The 26,868-nt window shown below is 33.8% G+C and overlaps 1 protein-coding gene across 5 annotated transcripts in view; it reads right to left on the bottom strand.

The window, feature by feature from the left end:
* Positions 1 to 26,868, bottom strand: part of inaE (inactivation no afterpotential E) — an 84,827-nt gene that overhangs the window by 6,977 nt on the left and 50,982 nt on the right. For all 5 annotated transcript variants that reach the window (XM_076113583.1, XM_076113586.1, XM_076113585.1 and 2 more), the window contains exons 2-10: positions 20,449 to 20,544; positions 15,910 to 16,134; positions 13,538 to 13,650; positions 12,898 to 13,119; positions 8,320 to 8,635; positions 3,464 to 3,587; positions 2,633 to 2,756; positions 1,847 to 1,972; positions 984 to 1,076 (exon numbers count right to left, since the gene is read on the bottom strand). In XM_076113583.1, the coding sequence (XP_075969698.1) occupies positions 984 to 1,076; positions 1,847 to 1,972; positions 2,633 to 2,756; positions 3,464 to 3,587; positions 8,320 to 8,635; positions 12,898 to 13,119; positions 13,538 to 13,650; positions 15,910 to 16,134; positions 20,449 to 20,543 (1,438 nt within the window). In that variant the 5' untranslated portion in view covers position 20,544. The remainder of the gene's footprint in view (positions 1 to 983; positions 1,077 to 1,846; positions 1,973 to 2,632; positions 2,757 to 3,463; positions 3,588 to 8,319; positions 8,636 to 12,897; positions 13,120 to 13,537; positions 13,651 to 15,909; positions 16,135 to 20,448; positions 20,545 to 26,868) is intronic.

The following is a 26,868-nucleotide window of genomic DNA, read 5'->3' as shown; positions in this document are numbered from 1 at the left end:
TGGAACCGGGCCTAGGGAATTTATTAGGGTAAGTATTGTAGGGAATCCTAAAGATTGACTCCGATGCTCGATAAGTTTCTTATCTCAATATCCTCAATACATACTTAAACGGACATTACACACAGTGCAATTCTATACACTATTTGCTTAGGGCGTGTTTTCTAAGAAAATCGATAGAATGCGTTTATTGTTAATGTATAAGTTTTATTCCAAGTAATAGTTACCTACGACTGACGTATATTATTTACAATATCCTTTACCTCAATTTCTCATAAAATATACGCGTTATTTAAAAATTGGGTCAATGTTGACAGTAAAATTCCGAATTACCACCACGTACTACCTTGTACTAGTTGTGGCTTCTGTGGTAAAAAGAGTCACCTACATTCAGTCATACTAGAGCTCTGTCAAAGAAACCTACACTAAAATATCCCCGAAATAATTCCTCAAAGACTAGAGAGCGCAACTGGCCTGAAATAATACTTTAAGCTTCCACAACCACGGGCGTGGAAAGGGATTAAAAAGGATAAGAATGAAAATATATCGTACACTAAAAAAGCACCCACATTCTAACATCTGAGAAAATGAGATACGGAGAAGGGTTCTAGAGCATTTTTTAAACTAAATTGATGTTGGTCCCAGCTGGTAGAAAAGTGATAAAAAACTTCTGCATTATTTTAAAACCAACTGCAGAGTATATAGAAATAAATTTGTTAAAATCTTTTGCCGGATCTGACCTCGACTATGCAGATTGTATTTGTCATAATTGTTGGAAAATACTAATTAGGTGTTAAATAAGAAATAGAGATAAACTTAACGAGTGACGTCTTTAACGCATCTGTGGTAGAATATTAATTGGCTAGGTTTTATTAAATCCTATTTGAGTTCCTGTTTTGATAATAGCATTTATTTTCCTTCATTGTTTAATTCTCTATATATTTCCTAGAAGCAAATCTATGGTTAGTAAAATAGTGTATATTTACCTGGTGTAGAGAACGCGAACACTTTGAGGTGTGGGTACCTCGGTCTTAACTTTAAAGCTACTAATACTGCTACTCCCGCTCCGAGACTGTGACCTTTAACAACAATAAAATAGTTAATTCCAGTAAGCTTGTCTAGTAGTTCTAAATGCCATAGCAGAATTCTTTTTGTTAAAAGTAATAATACAACCACTGAATTTTATCGCCCTTTAGCAACGAACTATTATATAGCCAAGAATTTACACTTAAATAGTAGGTATAGCTGCTAAGTCACTCTGATCATCTTTGTTCGACTAATAGAAGTGAAAAAGACGAAAAGAGGCCTATTCATTAAATATTTTAAAATTCCAATGTAGTGTATATTAATTGTGACTGGCGTAAACGGTAGACGTGTCATTAACAGCTCGACATAACTCCTTTGGTAATAAGTCAGCTTTAATACAAAAAGAAATAAATTGAAATCACTGCATCCGTATGGGAGTTATGATACCACAGACAGACACGTCAAACTTATAACACTCCCTTTTTGCGTCGGGGGTTAAAATATAGAAAAGTATAACTGGTCGTAGTTAAGCAGAAAGGACCCAATCCACACTCCCACCGCAATGGAGTCAAGCATGTCATCATCCCTTCCCCCCATCCTGAGGGTAAATTTTGACACTCTTCATGCTGTGGGTTGAGTCTAGGTAGTAAGAAAAGTAGTTTCCATATACTAAATGTTTCCAAATAGGGATTTCACTACATCATAGATTTGACCCTCAGGAGAATGATTGCATACCTAACTCCACTGTGGCCAAAGTGTGGACTGAGTCCTATCTGCTTAACTACGTCCAATTTATTGAAAGGGCTTTTTATAAATAACATACCAGTGAGTACGAGGTCATAGTGCGGGTACTGCTGGAAGGCGCGGTCGAGCACTGGCAACAGTCGCTTCAACATCTTCGCCGCGCCCATTGACATACCCTTGTGGGCCGCCGTGTCTTCTGGCAGACCTGTAACGTACATAATCTTGATAAACCGAACCTTTAGATTGCTTTAGTGAGCTACATGCCTGGCACGATTTCTTGTTAAAAATAGTATGACATGGTAACTAATAACAGAGAAGAATTCAATCAAATAAAATATATTTTGCCTGTGTCAATTAAATATATTAGTAAGACTGAGGAGGATTTACAACATATTTAATATCGTATAGTTTATAGTAAAGAACAGCAAACTTGGTCTGTGTTCACTGGATATTGTCAAACCATTGCGTGTTCCTAAAGGCTGATATATTCCATTTTTTTAAGTATAAGGAAAGAAATTATGTAAATATCCTGTAGTGTATAGGAAGTATAAATTATCTGATTTTAAGATCGGATAAGCCGTTTTCGTTTAAGCTCTCTAACAAAGAAGTGCTCAAGTCCAAGAGCGACTAAGGCCGTGATTTGCATTCGTTGACGTGTACTTAATTAGCTTCCTTGTATTCTTAGAAAGAAAAAGGAAAAAGGCTTCCTATTACTGTTTAAAACAAGCTCAGAACACTGGATCTCTTTATTATAAAACTAGTTTATGGATAAAGCCGAGTTCAAAAAAAAAAATTCGAAGATGTATTTATTTTAAACTTAGCTTTTTTATAAGAAGGGATTTGCATAATTCTTGTATATTCTTACCATCGGCTTCAAACCGCTCCGATCCTGCGGTGAAGTCAGTGAAGATATCTCTCAAAGAGATAGAGCCTCTTACAGCCACCACAATGCTCTCCCGCTCGTGGTCCGCTATCACACAGAACGGCAACTAGACAAACATAGAAGCATGTCTTAAAACGGGCGTACTTACAATTTCTTCAAAGATTTATTTAACTAAATCTACAATTATTGTTTCCCTTTTATTACTCTGAATCAGAAAACAAAACAATATTATAATGTTTATTTAGTGATCTAATTATGAGGTAATAGTCTACTCATTGGGTCGTGAGTTCATGACTACAAGTTTCGTGAAGTGAATCACAAGTAGGTATTTGTCATCAAAAGCAAACAAACGATCAGAGCGATTCATGAAATTATACACAAGTGCCTACATAGAGCCCAATACATATTTGAGGTGGTACTTAGCATATAATACGCGGTTTTTTCAAGGTAACGTTGAAGGGTAATATGGAAGGAATGTGCGGATAAATTATTCCGCGCATGAAACAATAAACACGCAACAAGTTATATGCTCGTGACACAAATCATAAATAAATGCTATTGTCACACCTCGCGTCGCGGAAGTAGATTCTTTATAAGATGTACAGATTGACAAGTCGAAGTAGGGTAAGTGTGGTTTACTCCTTGCTTTCATCACACAAACTTTCTGTCAGATGCATATGTGATAAAAGCAAGAGTAAATCTAGTATAGAAGTTTTTCGATGATTAATCTAAAGTTTATATTTCCGAACTTTTAACTGCTTTGCTTCAGTCCTGATATTCTTGTACATTATATCTAGAAAGTTTAACACGTACCTCAAATACACGATTGTTGAAAGAAGCGAATATAATGTCATCAGCATGGAGCTTCGACATGTATTTTACACCAGCGAAGTTGCACAGGCAGCAGTTGTCGTCCGTCACTATTGAGTTCTTCGGCCTACAACAAAACAACAATCTTTTACTAAAAGTTTATTACAAAATATTATCTGTAAAATACAATCTTTTAGTTAATAGTTGGCTGGTAAAGATTGCTTTATGATAGACCCGCCAATTGTACAACAGTGTAACAGTAACAAGACTTTTTTAGTGTGCAATAAAAAAAGGATTGTATCTGCCTATTTAATCGCCATTCTAATATAAGTAGTTTGCGAAAGGATGCATAGTGTAGAATACTAAAATATTATTATATTGTTAATCAATAGATATGTAAGTAAGTTAAAGAAAATCTAAAGCCATTTAATCTCATATTCTGAAAAAATAAGCGACCTAAAACGAATGAATATGCTGGCTTCTGCGATAAATTAATGGTTATTTTCGAGGAGGTTTTGATATGAAAGCGATTTGTTTGTCTTTCATTCGAAAAGATCACAAAAAACAAGATTGTGTCAGCTGTTTCTAAACTGAGCTGCGTAATCGGATGATTAATGAATCCAATTTGTCTGTCTGTTCTTTGACGAGGGCAAAATGTGTAACACATTTTTAGGACTTCAGTTTATTAATTAATATTATACACGACCTTCTTTGTAAAAAAAATAACAACGTACATTTTTTATTATTTTCCAAAATGTTCCAGGACTTTACTAAAATCTTATAATGGAAGAATGTGTTCTTTATCTTTCTAAAGTCTTAACGTTATAATTTTCTGGAAATGTAGACTTTTTAAAATCGACGAACTTCGCCGTAAGATAGGTTTGATGGTCCATGCAATAAGGATATGATTAATGCCTTTGCTTAATGGCATTGTAGCTACGCATCTCATTTAGAGAATTTGAAAAATAAAATCCCCCATGACGATTATCAAATTAAAGGCCTTTACATGAATCATTTTGTCATGGCCAGCTACAATATAAAATAGCAATTAGACTCAAAATGCGTCCAAGAGTTGTTTTTAATTCGCACTCGACTACAAGGTTAGTTTATAAGTATGCATTAACAAAATTAAATAGAAACAAGTTTTTTACATACAAAACTTGATTATGTTTTATTATGTGAAAATAATGTATGAGACAATACAAAAACAGTCGGTTTGGTGAGCATTACATCGCGTTTCCGAGTCAATGTCGCATGCATAACTCGGTACATAATGATGGCAATAATACTCAACTATATAAACTATATGCATCATTACTGAATAATTTTAAAGTTGTTGATGTTCGTCATTAAACTAACATTATTGAGTGGAAAGTTTTGTTTGTTGCTACTCCAAGCTCGGTTGGTTTTCTTAATGGATGAAGAATCCGCTAGTGACTGATTACGACGTCTGTTTTTAAGGCAACGTAAACATCACAATTAAGAACAAATCATTAATCATTTAGGTAAATAATCACTTCTATAATTGTTAAACATTTATCGGGTTTTTAGAAACCAAAATCATAACAACATTTTAATTTGGGGTTAAGATTTTGCACCGGTTGTCATAATTAAAGCTAGCATAGAAGGACGGAAGACCAAAGGAAGAGGATGAAGGAGTCACTCTTTTTAATCCTTAAATGTTTTTTTGTATTTTTCCTTGCAAACATTCCCAAAATAAAATCAGCCGGCATGAGTGTTTACACGTGCCCAATCATTTGCGAGTCGAGTACGCTTGTTGAGGCAGAATCCTACACGATATTGGCAATCTATTCGTGTCCACAGATTCACGACATGGTCAGGAAACCAATTCCTGGTATACAAATTGCGATTTGCTCCCTAGACTACACGCAGGTCACACGTATAAGCAATTAGTATTCTAGGTCCTTCGGGAAACTACACTAGTGTGCTACTTTAAAAAAAATAAGTTAGCTATTTCCTCTGATGTAATCTATAGAATTCAAAATTCGCTTTTCATGATATCCTGGCACGCTCTGTATATTTTCTAAAATGTTATCAGACTCTTTTAATCGAGAGGATTATAGGCGTTTATCGAATAAATTGTGCTGCACTTTCCGAGATTACGTCTACAAACAAACGAAACATACGTATACAAAATATTTGCATTTACCTAAGCATTGTTACTTACATACTAATATTTTATTATATACGTATGCATTATGATATATATGATTAAACAAGTAACAACGACAGCAAAACACGATAGTTTTTCCTCAAATTACATTTTTTGTCATTCTCAAACAAGTAGTTAAGTATTGAAACAACACGTAACCTAATATCATACCTATTTGGTAATGTTAGTCGGAACATGAATGTAAATGTAGTTGAACTTGACCTCCAGTAGGGTCCCACTAACCGATGGACTTGACCTTTCTCTAGTTGTTTCTTACTCGCCTCACGTGTACTCATTTGCATATTTGTTTCTTTCAATCGACTATTAATGCATTTGTGTTACTGTACCCCGATTCTGTACCACTATCGACTACCGACAACCGAACTGTCATCGAGAAATTTTGTATGAAAATCTGATCAGCGCCTCTGACGGGTGTCGTAGGAAACATTTTGGCAGTACATTCTAAATGTCAAAATTTCGATAGCTAGCCGGTTGTTGGTAGTCGATAGTAATAGAGAATCGAGGTACTGTACCTCGATTCTGTACAACTATCGAGTATCGACTAACGAGCTGTCATCGAGAAATTTTGTATGAAAAATTGATCAGCGCCTCTGGCGGATGTCGTAGGAAACATTTTGGCAGTACATTCTAAATGTCAAAATTTCGATAGCTAGCCGGTTGTCGGTAGTCGATAGTGGTACAGAATCGAGGTACTGTACCTCAATTCTCTACTACTATCGACTACCGACAACCGAACTGTCATCGAGAAATTTTGTATGAGAATCTGATCAGCGCCTCTGACGGGTGTCGTTGGAAATATTTTGGCAGTACATTCTAAATGTCATATTTCGATAGCTAGCCGGTTGTCGGTAGTCGATAGTGGTACAGAATCGAGGTACTGTTTGATGTGTGATAAAGTAATTGCATCGATTGTTACTTTCGTTATAAGTAAACTTATCAATGCGTCAAGATTTTTCGTAGAGAATTGAATGTGAATGACTTAGTTAACATTTTTTATGTAAATATTGGTTTGATTTACGGGGTTTGACAGATTTATTAATAGTGTTTAAGTATAGTGTACGCAGATATCACATCGATATGAATGAAAGATGTTAGTGTATAAAAATCTTACAAAAGTAAGGATTGTTTTCAATATGATTTCTGTTGTTTGTTTATTACAGCACCCGTAATAAAAAGGAAAAATTATGCTATGTTTACACGAAAAATAACGTCGTAGAAAAAACCTAAACATTAAAAAGTTAAGCGTATAAATAATCCGCGGGATATCACGAAACCGCTACCGAAATAAATCAATAATATGATCAACGATGACATCAGTCGGTGTATTGTTTCATCCCATGACTAACAAGCTGCTTCCATAAATAATTCACGCGAATTTTTTTATATTCTACTATTGGTATATCAGGAAACGACTCTAGAATAAGTTAATAAACAAATACATATCCTCATTTTTATACTAATATCGTAAATTATAGTTTCTTAGTGTTTTCCTCATGACAAATTAGAGAATAAAAACAATGAGCTCAATTACTTCTGAATAAATTGTCTAAAGATTTTCCATTTTAACATAAAAAGCGGAACATGAGAATATAATTGCTTATTAGCAATAGTTTACATTGCTCACACCGCGTTAGTACCTACGATAACAATCAAAGGTGGTTTTCTCTTACACGGAGCCTCATTATTTTGTTCGTGGAAGAAAAACGATGGCAGATTATTTTATATCATAAATGTAAGACAAGATATTGTCGAGCGTAAAGGTAAGACGTGTATACGATACGTCGGAAATATTACTGGCTTATAAATACGCTACAAGATTGAACTTCCTTATCGTCTATCACGCATCTCGTTATTATAGCGACCAAGTTTCGTGACGAACGGGAAAAAAGATTCTTATTTTCTTTATCCAAATATTTTGCATGTATAAACATGTGTTCAAGTTTTCCTGTATAATATTTAGACAGAAATCGACTGTGATTGATATATTGGCTGTCACGTGCATTCAATTTCCCGTAGAGTATAAAAATATTTTTCTACGAATCCCGCTACGAAAGGGTGCTGAATTTATCGAATATTTGAACTCAAGGTCTGGTTCAGCAAAAAATACATCGCTGAAATGCGAAGGAAAACAAAACAAAAAGTACAATTGTTTGGTAAAAACAGAAATTACAGTGTTGATGGACAATCAAATGTCGACGGTAAAAACTAGACGATGGAATTATTATCTTAAATATACTTCCACGTCAATTACACTTACATTACCTCGTTAAACTCTTAGAAACAACTCAGAGGAATATGCATTATTTATGCCTACTGTTTGTGTTACCCCTCGTAATATATCAGCGTTAACGTAAATCTCATTAAAAGTTTTAGTTAACGTAAGTCGATCTTTAATCAACGTTAGTAAACAAACTAAAACTAATGGTTCACACCGAACAACAAGTGAAGGTTCCAGCCTTCCAGGTAACTATTAATAATGTATCCGTATAACGCAATACGATGTTTTACAATTGCATTAGTTAGGTTACTTTTTTATTTACGAATGTGATCATAACTCAAAGTTAAGCAAGCACATCAAATGTTACAGCAATTAGGTACTGCTTTTCTATTTTTGGTTTACGTCACAAAAGTTGCAAGAACCGATGTAAAATAAGATTCAACTCACCGACAACAGCAACAAGTTAAGTGGCGGGCGAGCTTGCAAAACCCAGTGAAACAATGTCTGTACAACACATAAGGCCACCCGTACGCCGCAATAGACAGCCTCAGGTAATGTAGCGCGTCCTCCAAGTTCATCCATGGCGGCGTTTCCGAAAATATCTTGTTTACATCAGTCGTGTATATCGGCTCCTCATCGTTTAACATTTGGATTCTCCTCATTTCTCTGGTCTCCCTCTTCTGCCGCACTCTTAAAAGCACGCAACCAGCTACAACGTCTGATGGCACCAAGTCCGTTGATCTGAACAGTGCACTGAGTAGAGCTGTAAAAGGAAACTAAAGTTATTAAACTGGAAAACTTTACACAGTAACAACCTAACGTCTATTATAAAATAATACTCGGAATTCGGGCTCATATTTAAGCCATAGTTCCGTTAATAAAATAATTCTAGCAATAGTGCTAGTATTGTTCTCTAGAAATAACTTGTTTGTAAAATCCTTCGGGAGAACTAAACAGATTGTAGTAGCGCGGGCTGTTGTTGATCAAAATACAATACAACAACCCAGGGATTGAGATCGTGGCCCTGAATACATTTTCAATTTCATTGTTTGAATTTGCTTATTAAGCAGACATTATGCGATGAAATCTGCCATCTAAAATTGCTGTTTGGTCAAACGTTAAATTGTCACCTGTGGCGTTATGCAAACACCTGCTCTCGGACTGAACGTGAACAAATTAGATTAGGGTATTTCTATGTAATACGAAATGGTTTTACGACGAAAAGTCTACATATAATAAGAGAAATATGTTTGCGCTGTTAAGGTGTATTTGGTTTTCTTAAATTCGATAGCATATCGGTCAAGTCTAGGGGCAAGCGTCGATTAACCCGCGATATGATTATGATAAAATTAATGTAATGCTTCACATTACACCAGGTTGACCTAAAAACGAATGAATGAAAACAAACCACTACCGCTTACGTGTTCACATGCTGTTTGTTAACGAATACCATAAAATAATTTACTAAAGCATGTTTTATAGTGACAACAACCTCATATTTTATGACAATATATATCAAGTTGTTATAATATAAGTATTCGTCACGTGATATGAATCTCACAAAGCTGTGTTAATCATCTAAATGAGGATTAAATCTTGTGATCATTGTTAATTGCTTTGAACTATGAAAGCGAAGTGAACCCTTTCTGTGACCTATAGTTATTTAAGGAGAAAGTTTCTCATGTGTGGATACATATACTCGTATTCATTTTCTTAAGAGCAACTACAAGTTCAATGAGCCACATTTATTTCAAATAGGAAGTCAACCTTTTCTAAGTATAGAAGAAGTTAGTATTCTATACTCGTAAAAGGTAAAATCGGAACCTAGATATTTATAAGGTCATCGTAGTGTATATAAAATTTCGAAATCAGAGCACACATTCTGGTAAAGGCTGCAAATGCACTCGCTTTGACAGTCCCAATATATGGCCAGAGCGATATGAAATTGAAATGGACATTTATTTGTCTTTTTCAGTTGGAAATGGAGCTCCGCAGTACTTTGGTGTTTGTTCACTGCCTAACCTTTCGTATGTAAATACCGTCCCACGCGGCGCTCTAAATTGAAATTGCATTTATTCAACGTTTAATACATTTGGACACTTTTTATTTGGGGGATATAAAAACCTTTTAATTCTGAGGCATAAATGATTTTGCGTAAAATATTTATTTGGTAACCTGGTAACCTGGTACCTGCCCAACTAGCACACAAGCTGCTTATACAGTCGTTATACAGCCTGATAGTTGCATAAGAGTCGTTCAAATGCTGTACAATTCTCTATAAGTTGTATACTAGCTATTTAAAAAACCCTTTAACAGCTAGGCGGGACAGTAGCCGTTTAGTAGGAAACTAATGACTTATAGTGATATATGAGCATGTAATTGCATCGCTAGACAGCCTAGGGAAGTATAACTGAGTTAATGGAATCTTCTATAACACCGTTAACTGTATAAGGGGACTTTAGGAGATAAAGGAGTTTAAACGGAGTTATGCGTTGCGCTTATAGCGCTCAAGAGCGTAAATAAGCTTTTTGTAATGCCTTAGGTTCTATAACAGATTTTTTTAGGGCTAGTGTATTACTCATCTATAAAAGAGTTGCGTAGGTCTTTAATAGCGCCTTGAGCGTTATATCAGATATTTATATGGCTTCTGTACGGCAAATAGATGTATAAGGTATCATTCGAAACATTTTTACAACCATGGGGATTACAGAATTATGTTAAGCACCTAAAGCGCTATAACCGAGTAATATACCTTTATACTAAAGCTTAAAATTATTATCATAATATATTTACATAGGTGCAGTGGTGGTTCAGTCTGTCAACTGTTTTTAAAGAATAAATAAAATAAATAAAATAAAAAAAATAAATAAAATAAATAAAATAAATAAAATAAATAAAATAAATAAAATAAATAAAATAAATAAAATAAATAAAATAAATAAAATAAATAAAATAAATAAAATAAATAAAATAAATAAAATAAATAAAATAAATAAAATAAATAAAATAAATAAAATAAATAAAATAAATAAAATAAATAAAATAAATAAAATAAATAAAATAAATAAAATAAATAAAATAAATAAAATAAATAAAATAAATAAAATAAATAAAATAAATAAAATAAATAAAATAAATAAAATAAATAAAATAAATAAAATAAATAAAATAAATAAAATAAATAAAATAAATAAAATAAATAAAATAAATAAAATAAATAAAATAAATAAAATAAATAAAATAAATAAAATAAATAAAATAAATAAAATAAATAAAATAAATAAAATAAATAAAATAAATAAAATAAATAAAATAAATAAAATAAATAAAATAAATAAAATAAATAAAATAAATAAAATAAATAAAATAAATAAAATAAATAAAATAAATAAAATAAATAAAATAAATAAAATAAATATAAATAAAATAAAAAATGATTTTCAAACTATTTTAATATTCAACGACTGACCCCTAAAAGTACGAGTAAAATGCTGGTGTGCGACCAAAACAATTATATTGAAGCACTCCTATGCCACAACTGCAGAACCTTGAGGTCTACAACAGCAAACACGCCTTTGTACAGCTTAAGGCGCTAGAGCAGATGTAACCAACTCTGAGAGATGCTTGATCGAGACGCCATTACAGCATTTGGTAAACATATTTTTTGAGGTTATTACGATCTTTTGAAGATCATATAAATCTATAGCCTGGTAACGTTAACATAATTAAAATCATTTTTTATTACCTATAACCCTAATTAAACTATCTGTAACCCTCAAAGTCTTATTTATGTTCAAAATACAATTTCCAAATCCACATATCTATATAATTTTTGCATTTAAAACTGAATATTTTGAGGGCGCATGAAAATATTGACGATAATATACATATATATTGACAGCAAACTGGCACTCGCACTTTCATATCACGTACACAAAGAAATAAAAGCGATAGACTACTTGTTATTTTCATAATCCAATCCGTAAAAATAAAATGTCTCCTCATTTGTCACTGATGATTCATTTTAATACAATATATTTAGTTTACACCATAATAAACCGACCATATTACTAATTTAGAGCGTTAGCATTTATAACCGTTACACAGTAGCGCTAAAATAAGGTAAAGGTGGTATAATCGCGCTGCAAGAGCTTTTTCGAACGCTCGTGGCGCTAACCACCTCTGTACAACAGCTGGTAAGCGCCACGAAGCTGCGAAAAAGCTCTTGTAGCGCGATTATACCACCTTCATCTTATTTTAGCGCTCCTGTATTACTACTATACTACGTACTATTATAATTACTATTTACGACCACTGTAGATCCAATTTAGAGCTATAAGCTGGACAGTATGGGCCTATTTGACGCTACAAGAGATCTGTAGCCGCTTATAGAACCACTATACTTCTTACTGAGGAGCCTAAGGCGTTATAAAAATCCTTTAACCGGCCATTGTGCAGCTTGTTATAGCGCTTGTGTGCTAGTTGGGTGGTGCCTATGAAAATACTAACTAATTGGGTGGTTAGTCTAAAAAGTCTAGCTAAACCGTTCTTTCCTCATTCATTCTAAATACCATTCATAAAGTGCTTCTCGCTGTGCTCTCGATTTCATATTGCTCCATATTTGCTATAAATACTTAAACGGCGCTTAATAAATTACTAGATCACTTTTATATTTATCGCGAAACTAATTTAACGCTGTGAAAAGCGGTCAAATGCTCCAAATGTTTGTAAATTCTTAACTTAATTCTATTAACTTTTTGCCGTCGGAATGAATTCGTTTAGCTCAAAACTCTTACCCCCGGGAGTTTCGTATCATCCGAGACAAAAAGAGGCGTATGCCAGATAATACAAAAGAGGACCTCCTTTTCGTTGTTTAAAAGTTTTTTTTAAACATAATAACATTATTGTTGTTTGTAGATTATGTGCAAAGACCATACCGAGGCCTTATAAAACCTTAATTATTCGTAGTTCAAATAATGCATAACATTTTAATAACGTATATAATAAGTAAAAAATTTTATTTACCTGCCACTTGTTGAAAAGCTTCTTTTCCGTGTTCGTCCCTTTTCAACCAACAGAAAGCCCATCGGAATCTCCTCGACCACAACCCTGTGACCTTCCTGTGGTGCCTCACTTGATTCGGCGTGTCTTGCATATCACCATAGTTCACTGACCCCAAAGGATCAAATACCATAAATAGACCAAACACAGTCAGGCCTAACTGCACCCAGTTAAATAGTACTATACCTGAAACAGAAATAGTAAAGTAAGGACTCGGTATTTGCAAAGACTTAAGCTGCGGAGAGCTCTATTCGGACGCGTGTCGTGTCATACGAACAGGGGATTATACACAGAGTGGACTGTACCAACAAAATGTGTGAGTTTTGCAAGACGTATAACAATTTTGGGTCCATTCAAATAATATTAATCGTAATTTAGTTGTCCTGTTAACCATGGATTGTAGCTGACAACAGATTGATTACCTTTTGTAACCGTCAAGTAACTTGTATTAATAAACGAGATATTCTATAATTCTTAGAACACTAGTTAAATATTGCAAAACGAAGTTTTAGTAGCGCTGAAAGGTTCGCGGGTTTATTGTTAACGTTGAAAGGCGCAGTACAAAGGAGAGCGCTAATTTTAATGTAGAGTGACGTACACTTACTTTGTATTACTATGCTGGAGAACTTGTCTTCTACGGAACATTGGATTACTTCGCAGAACATCCACATCGTCCCCATTACGTTTAGAGCCGTTTCTGGAAACACGAGCAGCACCCTGCCAGAGATAAAATATGAATGTAATTTCTTATGAAAATTGGAGTATGAGCGGTGCATCTGTGAAACCGTTTTGCATCTAGTTTACTTTATTTATGAACGTTTTCGCTATTTATCACAGTAAACATTAGTTTGCTTGTATCATGTTTATCGCTCATATTAATGTTAGGTTTTACTTTTAAGATTAAAGTTATTTTGGTATTTTCTGTTTAAACGTGGGAAACGAGTACACTGTACAATCAAAATTCTTATACAGGTAAATAAAAAGATGAAGATTTAAGTAAGCGGTTGTTTGTAAACAAAATACTTAATGTTTATACTATCTCTTACAGTCGTAACTGAGATCGCCTTGTACTTGAGGCAAATAATAACAACGTTATATTTAGAAATCTTGTTTATTTATAAACAATATGAAAGCAGCGTTTGTTTTGTTTCTCCAGATTTTATACAAAGATTGTACGTTTATACATGAGTGATATAAACGATAACATAATCATAACACTTCAGCGGCAATCAAAGGTCACTAGTGCTCTCAACTCTCGTATTGAAAACGATCAAATAAAACGTTCACGGAGTTTTATTTACGATCATGAAACTGACAATGACGGCTAGGCTGAATATTATTATTCATCAATAGGCACTATAAAAACGTTTTCGCTTGTCCGTAAGATATCTTGTTATATATTTTATAAAGTGTATTTTCTGTTATCTCAATTCCATGAATATTGCATTGAATCAGCTCAGTAAAGTGGCTAATTACAGTAGGTTATATCACTATCTTAAACAAAACGTTTCAATGCGACACCATATCAATAAACTTATGAGTCAAAGAGTAAATATGCGCATTGTATTTGTGGGTCAAGATTCAAGTGCAAATGTAAACAAATGATTTGAATAAGTATTGTTGTCGACATAGACATAGTATTAAATATAGCTGTCTGCATCCGAGGACATTAAAATTAGCTCAGCAGCTCAGCCGTGCCCACAGTTTATTGGAACTTTGTCTTCGAAAGTTTTGTTAAATTTATTCTTCGTGCTCTACATACAGATAAATCACAAACTATAAAAAATGTTCTAGTATTTTATTTTAGAATAGAAATCTAATTCTTGTAGTTTACTATGCCAATATAGATTTAAAAGTAAGCATCTAGTTTTTATGTATTTTACATTTCCAGTTAACTACGAAATCATCCGTCGAAGCTAAATATTACTCGAAAAACAATGTATGAAATAAAAAAAAGGGTATTAAATAGATTTTCTCGATTTTTTTTTGAAGTGCAAAAACGATTTCTTTGTCAGACAGCATTTATAATGATACCTACGTGTTTTATTCTTGATGCATGAATAAGACTAGCGGTGACGTGAACCACTCAGCTCAACTATTGTGGGTTATTAGCGCCTAAGATTAGAAACTTATGCCACTCAAACGATGCATCAGCTGGGCTCAAGAGAAAACAAAATTAACTACATTCTGTGAAGCCAAGAGAAAACTACGAACAAGCGTTTATAAATTACAAAACGTGGAAACGTAAACATCACGTCGATAGTTTGCTTTTAGATTTTAAAAAGATTTGTGTTTATTATATTGTGTAAAAGTAAAATAACAAACATCGTATATGAGGTTTTATTATAGTGTAGTTTCCGCAATATTATGATACGTATCAAGATGATTGAAATAGAACATGAGATGAGTATTGGTGTTGATTGTGTGTAGGTTTCGTTAAGCTCTTTACGGTGTTCGCAGTCACGAAGGCCGGCTCTATTCATTACCGAGGACGCGGTGGGGAAAACAAAGTTTAAACAATAGACTTAATGATACATTAAAAGTGTTTTTGATGTGCCTGTTTGATATGAAATATAAAAATATACTAGATATAACAATGACAAACAGAATAGGTACTTGATATGTATTCATACTAATGTGGTATTATTTTAGTACAGAATTGTAGATTTTAGATAGCTAAATTGTTCTTAACTATCTAAATAAACATGCGCTGCTGATGACAACGACCTATATACAATTCTCGGATCAGGCACAGTATTATTCAATTTTAGCAAATTCTACGAAGCTTTTTACCATAGGAAACGAGCCACATATGTCGCACATCATTAAGCTCTAGACCACTATTAAGACAATACTAGTAGCAATTCGATAGGTTCCATAGCACTTTTGCCTAATACTAGAATTGATTTCACAGAGCACAAAAAAAAACTTTTTGAACTTGCTGAGGATCGCGACTGAGTATTGTTTTTTACTTACTTTAGTAGAAGTAGCGGTGAGACCATCTTCCTAACATCAATGTCTGTGATGGTGCCCCTTGCAGACTGCTGCGCCAGTGCCGCCAGGAGCAGCATCAGCGTGGCTTGCAGCGTCAGTGTGCCGCACAGGTATAACCGCACGAACGCGCCGCCTTGCCATCCTTCGTTCTGACACTGCCATGTTACTGGGTATAGGACTTCCACCACCAACGCTATTAGGACCAGCCTGAGAACAAATAATGTTCAATTAGCATGAATTTATGTAGGTCTATTTGAGTTTGGCTGCAAGACTGTAGACAATGCCTTAATTATTGCCCTCTTTCATTAGCTCTACCTCTTCCGAAATGGTGGTAAATTAGAAAATACTTTTTGGAAGTTAACGATAATGTTGACAACATATGAAGAAAACTAATTTCTCAATACAAAAATATCCGTAGCGATATACGAGATTGAAGAAAGCTAAAAAAAAAACAATTATGATAATGTGACAACTTCAAGGTTTATAACCGGTTACTATAGTTCGATTTAAAGCAAATGTTATCAAATGCCGTTATTACTTCAGCGTGAAGCGTAACAATCGAAGTCCATTTCGCATCCATAACGCAATATACATTGAACTTTACTTCACCGGTGAGGACTTCATTGACCTCGGACACTAAATCCGGTGGAAACGGGAATAGATTTTCATATTGTGAATGTAATACAACTAGCGAATATTAGTTGGTTTTACCTAAACTCGACCTCTGTTTTAACGCTATATTTTATTAACACCTTCAACTTAACGAATTGACTAAAACCTTAGAGATGAACCGCTTTTTCTTTTCCCAAAAATCGCATGAAAATCCGATTAGTTGTTTTTATGTTTATTGCGAACAAACAGACAGACGCGGCGAAGGACTTCGTTCTATAATATGTAGTTATGTAAACCTTACAAAATTCGCGAAAGGAAGTAACTATCCGTACCGGATACTTTGTACGGCTACGTCGGCTCCTGTTTACTACTATGATGTAATAAATTACGTCCTACGCAGTTCTGTTCATATAACGTAGTACTGCCGACTAATTGAGTTGCTTACGGCTCAATGGTACGACGCAGATACGTAGATTGATCTAGTCAGGCATTCAAACACCATTAAGATTAGTAATATCGCGATATTCTGAAATAATCCCTAGTCTAGTGTATTTAGTGAAGCTTTTTGCGCGACTTACATCTATTTGAATTTAAACCATGTATTAAAACGAACTCCAAAATATTGTTTTTAGGTTCTAAATGATGATGGTTTGTTTCCGTCACTCACAGGATTAAAGAAGACAGTGATACTACAAAGAGTTTTGTTTTGACTTCTTTGAACCGTAACTTCAAAAAGGTTTTCGTATAAATCAATTTGAATTATCTTGTAAATAAATCATAATGCATTTTAGATGAATGGAACGCTGTGTACATAAGACGGAAACGCACATTATGTGTTAGCACATTTTTAGAAAGACTTTTAAATGTAAATTTTTACATACAATCTGAACACTCATACAATTTTAAATAAGTAAAAATGTTTTACTCTTTGTTATTCAGTTACAAAAACACTCCTCATATTTAATTACAAATATGTTAAATACGAATATGTTACTTTAACCACTAGCCGAAATCGATGAAATATTGAATACAAACAATTGGTTCGTTAACTGAGTTAAGCGACATTCGTATTGGCAGACGGTCAATCAAAACGGTTGTAGGAACAATTTAAAACCCATTACGAGTCAATCAGACGGAGATCCGAAGGTCGGAAAGAGTGCTCAGGAGTTGCTTGCTGATATTGGGAGCAGGGAAAGCTCATTCATATTTATGTGGATAGCTGCCAGTGAGATACGGCGAAAGTACAGTACCTTCATCATGGTACTTGAAAATATAATTCTGTATTTTCTCACAATGAACGCCATTAACAAACCTTTTTGAATGCAGACACCGATGTAAAATGATTAAGCAAAGTCATGAATGAATATATTTTTTCCCAAGACCTTTTTACTCCACTTAATACAATTTTAGGTAATGTCTGTTGTGTTTATTCAAAATCTTTACTTAATTTATCATTGTTATTGAATCTACCGAGAAAGGTAGCGGTAAATTAATTTATTTCACGTTGTTTAGAGTTTTCCCTTTTATTTTCTCATTCACCTAACTTTAGAAATATTTTCTAAGAAGTTTCTCAGTAGACTCATTGTTTTTGTATTTGCTGCTTAATGTTTATTCCCCGAAAAACCTTTTTGCGAAACTTTTTATGTTCGTGAATACTAGAATGAATTGATTTTATTGGTAAACTTTTTACATACTGGTTTTATCGTCCATAGCTCTCCCCTCTTGTTTACAACATTTATTTATTTTTCTTCCAAAATATTCCTTAATTAATTTGGAACTGGGACACTTGGACTTGGTTCATTCGTGCAGTATGATTTAATTATCTAACGAGATGTTAAGAGGTGAAAGTGAGGTGTTGACGTAACCTCGTGTCCGAGATGTCCTCACACTCCTCACATATCTGTTCAGATCGCGGTCAACGGAAGTACCCAACGAGCCCAGTATGGAAACGTAATTGTTGGTTATTGTTCAACAATATGACAGGTAAGTGCTCTCAATGGACATGAATTGTTAAATTAACCCCGTACTCGGGTACTCGTCATTTCAAGATTCAATAATATAACATTTTTGAAGTGCAAGAAAGTCGTTTTTGCGCAGATTGTTTTTAAAAGAAAGTTTAATGCCATTAACTGAAACTATGCGTCACTGCTGGCTGGGTCTCACAAATTTGAGGAATACGAACACGTCTAATCTAGCTACCTACTTTAGGGCAGATTGAACACATAAAACAAAACAAATATGTATTTCAAAAATTATAAAACCAAATCTTTCTGAACTTAGTTTTGGTTTTATAAAAGACTTAATGGATTTAACCAAGACCAGAGAAAACGTATTTAATCTGTAACTTAAGCATTTATTACCTAGTAAAAGAACCTCATTATACTAGCGACATGACAAGAAAACTTGTTTCAATATACATGACAAACATTTCTATTACTCTCTATGGCGACACTATCTCACAGTCCATGCTGAAATGTCAAATTAGCGCTCCGCACTAACTACTAACTAACGAAGTTGGATAGCTTTCAATTATATGAGCTCGGCAGTGTACGTATAACTAACGTGTGGGTGAATAAACGAACGAGGGTAGCAAAGTTACACCGGACCTCGCTACGTAAGGGTCTCATGCCGTAACATATCGTAAGCACGCATTTATATTACTTTTATAACCTAATTCCTTAGTAATTAGTGTCCAAATTAATTACATGCTCGTAAAACATGCGTTTTTACGTAATGCATGAACATTAAATTTTCGTTTTCGTTTTTATTCGAGACCTTTTTTCGAAATATGAATTTAAAGTAAACACGAAGAGTGAAACCTACGCAAGTTTTATACTTCACTTGCTCAGTGCGTGGGTTCGTGTTATTGAGATTTATTGTAACAGTTTAACGTAATAAATCACAAACAAACAACAAGTTTGTTTATTATGTTGCAATACAAATAGATACATTTTCCTCAAGGCATTTTTTAAATCAATGAAACTTACTTGTTTCCCGCCAAAATATAACCTTTTCTTATTTATGTTCGTGTGATACAGTCATCCAATTATGAAATTGTAAAATAACACTTTCTTGAATTCAAAATTGTTAAGTTATATTCGAATACAAAAAAATATTTTCTTCAATAATTGTATATGCGTAACTTTCGTAAAATATCTTGAAATAAATGTATCGTCATGGTGAAATGTGAACATGGAATTGTGAAAATAAAAATATTTAAACATCGAACGCAATTCAAATTCTTCTTTTTAGTGCAGCTCATCTTAAACGACAATAAAGCAAGAAAACTGCCAGCACGAATGTAACGTAAGTTCAGAGACTAGAACCTCATTGCTCGTATTTTTAATCACAAATTGCTTTTCTAATCGCAGAGAAGAAAATTAAAAATATAGCTGTTCACAAAAACGCAGTTGTTGCTTATACCTGCTTCGTTCAATGTATAGTGCTCAGTGTTCTCATTTATTTTTAAATAATAGTACAGCAAAAAAAACGACAATCAGTGATGTTGCATACAGTCTGTTGATGAGCTAGTTTTTAGTCATCATTTGCCGCGTGGACAATAATAATAATTATCCGCAGGAAGTGTTTTCAAACAATGAGATACCTGTCATGAAATCGTACATCACATTCATACATATTTGTAACCACATTACCTATTACATCAGAGAGTATTTAGTTGTAAATTGAGCTTTAATATTCCTCTAATTAATTGCATGAATATATTTAGCTGTTTTAATTAATGGATTGAAATGAAATAATTAAATAGCTTTTTAGCTATTTATGTTATTTTTCGACAAAAATACATTGGGTGATATTCTCTCTTGTGTATGGTTGATTGTTTACTACTGTCTTGAATTTAAGTAATGAAACAAAAGTAACAGAAGGGAATAATGTAAAGGTTTTACTTACCACACAAATCTGAAGAGTAGTTCAAAAATACTGGGGAATACGAGATCGTCCGAGGCTGCCAGCCATTTTCGCCCCAGCAACCGGAGCGCTGGCATTCTGCAACAAGCAATATTGCTTCATTAATATAAATACTCTTTTGTATTATTCAAACAAAATTCTACACCAATCTTAAAGGAACAGATTAGCTCGTAGCTACTGTTTGTAGAATCATACGGTCGGTAAACAGGGTACATTTCTTACTTTGTAATTTTCTCGTTTACTTTCAACTTTTCAATGGAACTTAACCTTATTTGAAAGTCTCGTATTAATGTACGGTGCAATTTACGGAATGCTACCAACATTTGGCCCAATTACTTAATTTTTAATTGGGAAAATGTCTATGAATAGGTAATGTAATTGAAATAAGTAGCAAGTAGAACGGTGCCGTTCGTTATTCAAGGTTTTAACATAAATAATTTCATCAAATTGAATAAGTAACAGCTATTTTCCATATTCTGAGCGACATATTGTTCTAAAAGGCTGTAATTATACGTAATTATTTTGTCACTTTATTTTAATTAAGGTAGCCATAAAGCGGGGCCTGGCTGTGTCAGCGTTCTGCGGATAAAAGCTAGCAATTAATAACGGCATTTGAGACTAATGTTAGGAAAAACTGTCGGAGGCTTCATAAAAACCGACCCTAGTCCGTGACGAAAACGCTGGTATAATTAAACTACTGGCAATTTCGGACATAGTTGTCGCAAAGGCTGTTTGCGGGTTACATTAGGCCTCATTAAGGCAGTAAGGAAAAATTACTTTTATTTTTTCTACAAGACAGGGTTAAGGATAGCTGTGAGCCTGAGGCAGAGGTCAGCATAGTAACAGCCTTTTCTCGCGAAGGTTCGAAGTGGAAAAGATTTTAATTGAGGGTTAAACGTTTGGTTTCTTTTTGCCGACCTCATATTATTATGGGTACAGCGATTTTAAATGTCCTTATTAAAAATAATGTAAAAGGGACGGCTTTCAGGTTACATAATTCTTACTAAAAAATAATCGTTAAAGAACTTTGGGATAGGCAAATTGGGCAAAACATCTGTATCTAAATAAATGAGCATATCGTTGTGAGTTCTAAAATATTCCGCTAGGCAACATCTTATATTTTTACAGTGGGAAAAAAGGATTACTAGCAATTAAACAACACTTAGGTATAAAAAAATCGTTAATTCCCATACTTTGTATGTTGTTGATGTTTCAAGAGCGGTCTTTAGAGACGATTGTGTTGCGGAAATATGCCATTAAACAAATGGTTTAAACCTGTTAATAATCTTAGCAAGGCCTACAAAGTAAAGACGATAATTATACGTAACTAACAATTACGCAAATCCTTGTTTCATCACAGATAATGGCTCATCTCAGTCATTCTTTGCGTTGTAAAAGGTACTTTAGTGCTTATAAATATTCTAAACTAATTATCACTTATGTTTTATGTAAATAGGATTTCTGTATATTTTACGAAATAGTGAATGTACATTCAAATAGAAAGTGTATTAAGTATTAAAACTCGAATTTCATGTTTTTAGAGGAACGGAATGAAATCATTAAGCGGAAGGCGTAATTGTAAGAAATTGAGTGAGGATGTAATTGCTACATTTTGCAAGCGAAGTGAAGAGTAAAGTTCATAATCATTCCATTCATTCATCAATCCAATCATTTGAGTCGGTTATACATAACCTTAAGTCAACGATTAGAGTGCTAAAAAATCACTCATTGCGTATAATATAAGTTTACGTTAGGACACATTTCTTTGCCCGGCAGCAATAACCTTCACACTCAAAGATTTTCTCCGTTAGTATTTTCCTGTAAGACTATTAAACTAGCCATTCCGATAAGAATTACGTGAAAAGACATAATAATATTATTTGTGTAAGGTAACATTGAAATCGATCCAAATCACGTTCGCAGTGTCTCGGTTGGCACGTGCGAGGTAACGTCAGTGTCGTCACATGTGGAAGTGGCCGTAGCCGGTTGTCGTGCAGCCCGCCGCCGCCGCCGGCCACCGTCCACGCGCTCCACCCGGACGCTGAACTCGCCCGGGTATTTCTGGACGCGGCGACTCAAAACTTTTTACACTTTGTTTACTCGCATTCCCCTTAATGGGTCCCGGTCAGTAGGGTAGGGTATTTTTATCCTATCACACCGTTTTGATTATTTTTACTCTTTTATAGATGAGATTTACATAATTTGGCAGTCGATTAAACATTCTGTTACGTTGCGCTGCGTGTTTATTTTTTCTTAAAAGTATTATGTGCTTCCAACTGTTGTTACGCGTTTACAGTTTTATTGTGTTTTCGCACATAACTGCTAAGTTTATAAAACCTAGAATTATATGCATCAAAAAATAATTTAAAGAAACAGCTTGAGCAAAGTGTTAAATAAAATAATTAGCGTTTGAAAAAGTACAGTAATATTTTACTGATTTTACCATTAGTAAAATAAATTGTGCCCGTGACTTTGTTTGCGATTATGAGACTAGGCGACCTTTTTCCGATCCTTCGAATGAAATTCTAATTATCCGTGAGGACATACTTACCTACTGTTAATGTATGAATAAAAAATTTCGTTAATTTTACGGCTCTATAATTTATATTGACTTGTTTTACTTGATTTTATGGAATGTCGGAGGAGCTCTAATTGAAAGGACGTAATTATTACGTCAGACACCGACAATAATGAATATTTAATTATACGTTTTACGTTGATTAACGTTATATATTCCACTCACTTCCGACCTACAGCGTACAACCGCACTGCTAATATAATGTTACGATACATACTTACATGTAAATCTCTGTTTATTTTTTACTTTATTACGTTTTCAATGACTTGTTATTTTTTATTCGAGAATTGATGCATTCGTAGCGTGCTATTATTTTACTAAAACAACATGTTAATATACTAAAATCAAATGTATTTTTACGAGAATAATGAATATTTTTACTCAAGTGAAGCGGAGAATCGTAAAAGTATTCATTTATTTCAGCTGTATAACGTAAAATGGCACATGGAATAATGCCCAATTTGTAAAGTTTTAATGTTAGTTGTTATTTTAGTCGTTTTATGGATACTTGGCAGATATTTTAGTTTCAGCTAACGGCAATGACGGAACATAAACAATGTCGAGAGTCGTATTGTTATTGGCTAGAGAAAGCAAGTTTCAGAAGCGGAGACAACAAAGGTAACTTTCATAGACAATTTGTATCGTTGTTTGAGCGTTTAGCCCGGGAATATATATTATTTTGCTAAGAAATTGTAGTTTCTACGAACACTGCGTAACTAATTGTATTTGAAATTGCAGCCATTTATTTTTAACGAGTAATGGTATTCAGCTTTTATACAGGTTATAATAATTAACTACACAATCGAACAGTATAATTTATTTGAGTAAGGCCGCTAACTAACAAATGAATCCTAATATAACTTAATTTATAAATTGCTTCGATAAAGCATTTTGTGTCATGTTATTCGACTATCGCGCTAAAATATAGCTGCAGAGCGTCGGAGGCTCTCGTAATTTATTACATTTTGGTTTAAAGTGTGGCCGGTGTCTGTGGCAACAAAGTTTGTGCAAAATATTTGTAATTACACTTTCATATTGCGGTTCAAAGTCGGTTCGCGCTTCAAACTTATAATGCTGAAAGCCAGGGGATGATGTAGAATGTTACACTTTGATGTTGTGCTAAAGTTAAAATGGTTCATGTTACGCTGTGTGAAAAACCGTATGAGAAATGTTTTTGTTTCTGATTATATTAACAAGTAACTTAATTAACGCTCTTAGAATCGTATAAATGCGGTTATAATTATTCAGAAGCAACAGTTTCCGAGTGCCTCATTTTGTTTTGACCTGGCAGAGATAATCACGTATTCACCGTTTTTCACGTGGCAAAGTAACATGATTGTACTGTCTGTAGTTACTTATTGCAGTTTAAGTACATGCAATTCGTTATTTGTGAACATTCAATTTTAATGATGTTGTTAACTTAACATTTATATTGTTTGCGTCAGAATTGTACCTAATCTTATTAAGTGATAATCTTGTCTGCTTTTTACATGTATTCTCTGCTATCTAGTCCGTAAATTAGGTTTTGATTGTGAAATGTATAATTGACGTACTCGTCAATGGCAAACAGAACCGGTAATTGATATAAGAAATAATAAGCCAAAAACACTTTTGAATCCTTAACAAAAAAACACGCCTCGGAACTGCGAATATCAGTTTCAGATTTTGCATACATAACAATTTATTTATATTCAATTTACATACTAAATAATAGCAGATAGGCTTAGCAAATATTCATAAAGCTCATTATCTTAGAACCATTTCAACGGTCATCGAATATTATGGTCCTGTAAACGTTGAGCTAAGTGTAAGTAGAGATTAGCGCTGACTCTATTCCCTAATACGAAACAGACGGTTAATGGAACAAGACACTTTTCTAGTATTTTTCAGTCAATATATTTATAATTCTAGGCTATTTTAAGGCCCAAATTTGAAAGCTACAACTCATTTTTTTATTATATTATCGGTCGGGAAAAAAGTATTTTCGCATTGTAGTATGTATGAACTTGTAATAAAATCTCTTTGGCTTCAAGAATCACAAATGAGTACACGGTTCTTTAGGGTTATTTCAGTGAGCTCGTGAGGAACCCATGTATCGAGCTTTTTTGTGTAGAGAAAAGATTTTATTACAAGTTCATACATACTACTTATAATACGAAAAGACTTTTTCCCCGACCTAATATAATGGTGTGTAATAATAACTTTGCTTTAATTTCAAGCAACGACTATTTGGTACGAAAAATAACGCACTGACCTTTATTCTATTTCGGGTATTAGTAGCAAGATAGTTCTATCATAGGAAAATAAGAATAATTCCTAATGTTCTCCATTATAGTGGGTTAATTGTGTAATGGCTCGGATAATGAGAGCCGAGTAATTATTGTTCCCTTGTAGTTTGGGACGAGATTTGTATTATAACTTTATACGACGGCAAACTTGGTTCTCAAATTATATTATACTAAGCCTTAGATATGCAATAATACTTACCAATGTTATTTTTTTTGTATGTAGGTACTTAACATTGCTCATGGGTTTATAATTAAGTTACAGTAGGATAGAATATATACGACTAGTCATCCAATTTTTCATACGATTTATATTTATCGCTCAAAACTTTAAATTATGACTACGATTAAAGTAATTTGAAAATAGAAGAATCGGTCTTTAAGGTTTTAAAATTGCTTAGATCTCAAGAAATTCTTCCCAGGAGGTTAATATTTGACTCTCGTGGGGCATAAAAACATTCAATAAACTTTCAGTGTAGATAAGTAAGGTAATAAATCGTAGGTAATACGTAAAAAGTTGACAAAGTGCTGAAATTTAACCCATCTGCAATTCTACTCGGTTAAATAGAAGTCGTTCAGAACCGATTAAGCACTTCTTGTGGCCATTAGCATTAAGTAATATTACATTTTGTGTTACCATATAAAAATATAGGTAAATATATCTACGACGTATCATAAAAGTACACGCCATAAATTGTAATGAGAAAAACTTTTGCCTGAAAAAGTTGAAGGTGAAATATATTTTTGCTCAAGTTTCCACATCTTATCATCGCAGACTTAATAGCTCAATATTTAATATACTTTTGAATAAACAAATCCATTTCCAATAAATCTATTTCGGTCTTCGTACTTTATTAGATGTTTTTGTAAAGTCTAACAAAAGTAAGTGTTCTATAAATTCGTAAGTTAAAGTAGCGTAAGCGTTGGCTTTACTTTAAGAATAAGGTCAATGAGGCCATCTAAATATAGTACTTACTGGCTTGAAAATAGCCCAGTGTTGCTATACACGGGCACGTTGTAGGGGAGGATATTGCCGTAATCACCGCCCTTGGCATTCGGATTGATGTTCGCGGTGGGCTCGTATGTTCAGTAAACAGATAGATGCTGCCCATCTGTGGGGATGAAAAGCCCATATACCTGATTTATTCCCTTTGTCGGACCTTACGATTCCCACAATAAAGGCTTTTGCGAGTACGCGCAATGTGTATAAGCCTAAAATGGATGTACTCCCATAAATAGTAAAGCCTACGTTTATTTATTTCTAAGGCATAGTAGAGCTTTCAAAGGGGTTGTCAAAGGTATTGCCTTACCAGGCATGCAATTATATCTGACCAATTAGTAATTAAACCTGACCTAACCTAATTTGAATTACCGCCAACGTATTTGTTCTATAAATAGAATATGCAAACGGAGCCAATACTACTCGGATATGTATGAATGCTTAATTTACGTGTACAGTGGACTGAAATACAGCGGTCCAGTTTATCTGTTAGCAATTCTTGTGGGATTTACCACAGACCGCATGTATTGACGTCATTT

Source organism: Anticarsia gemmatalis, chromosome 4, assembly GCF_050436995.1.
Source record: "Anticarsia gemmatalis isolate Benzon Research Colony breed Stoneville strain chromosome 4, ilAntGemm2 primary, whole genome shotgun sequence".
NCBI lineage: Eukaryota > Metazoa > Arthropoda > Insecta > Lepidoptera > Erebidae > Anticarsia > Anticarsia gemmatalis.
This window is presented reverse-complemented; position numbering and strand designations above follow the sequence as displayed.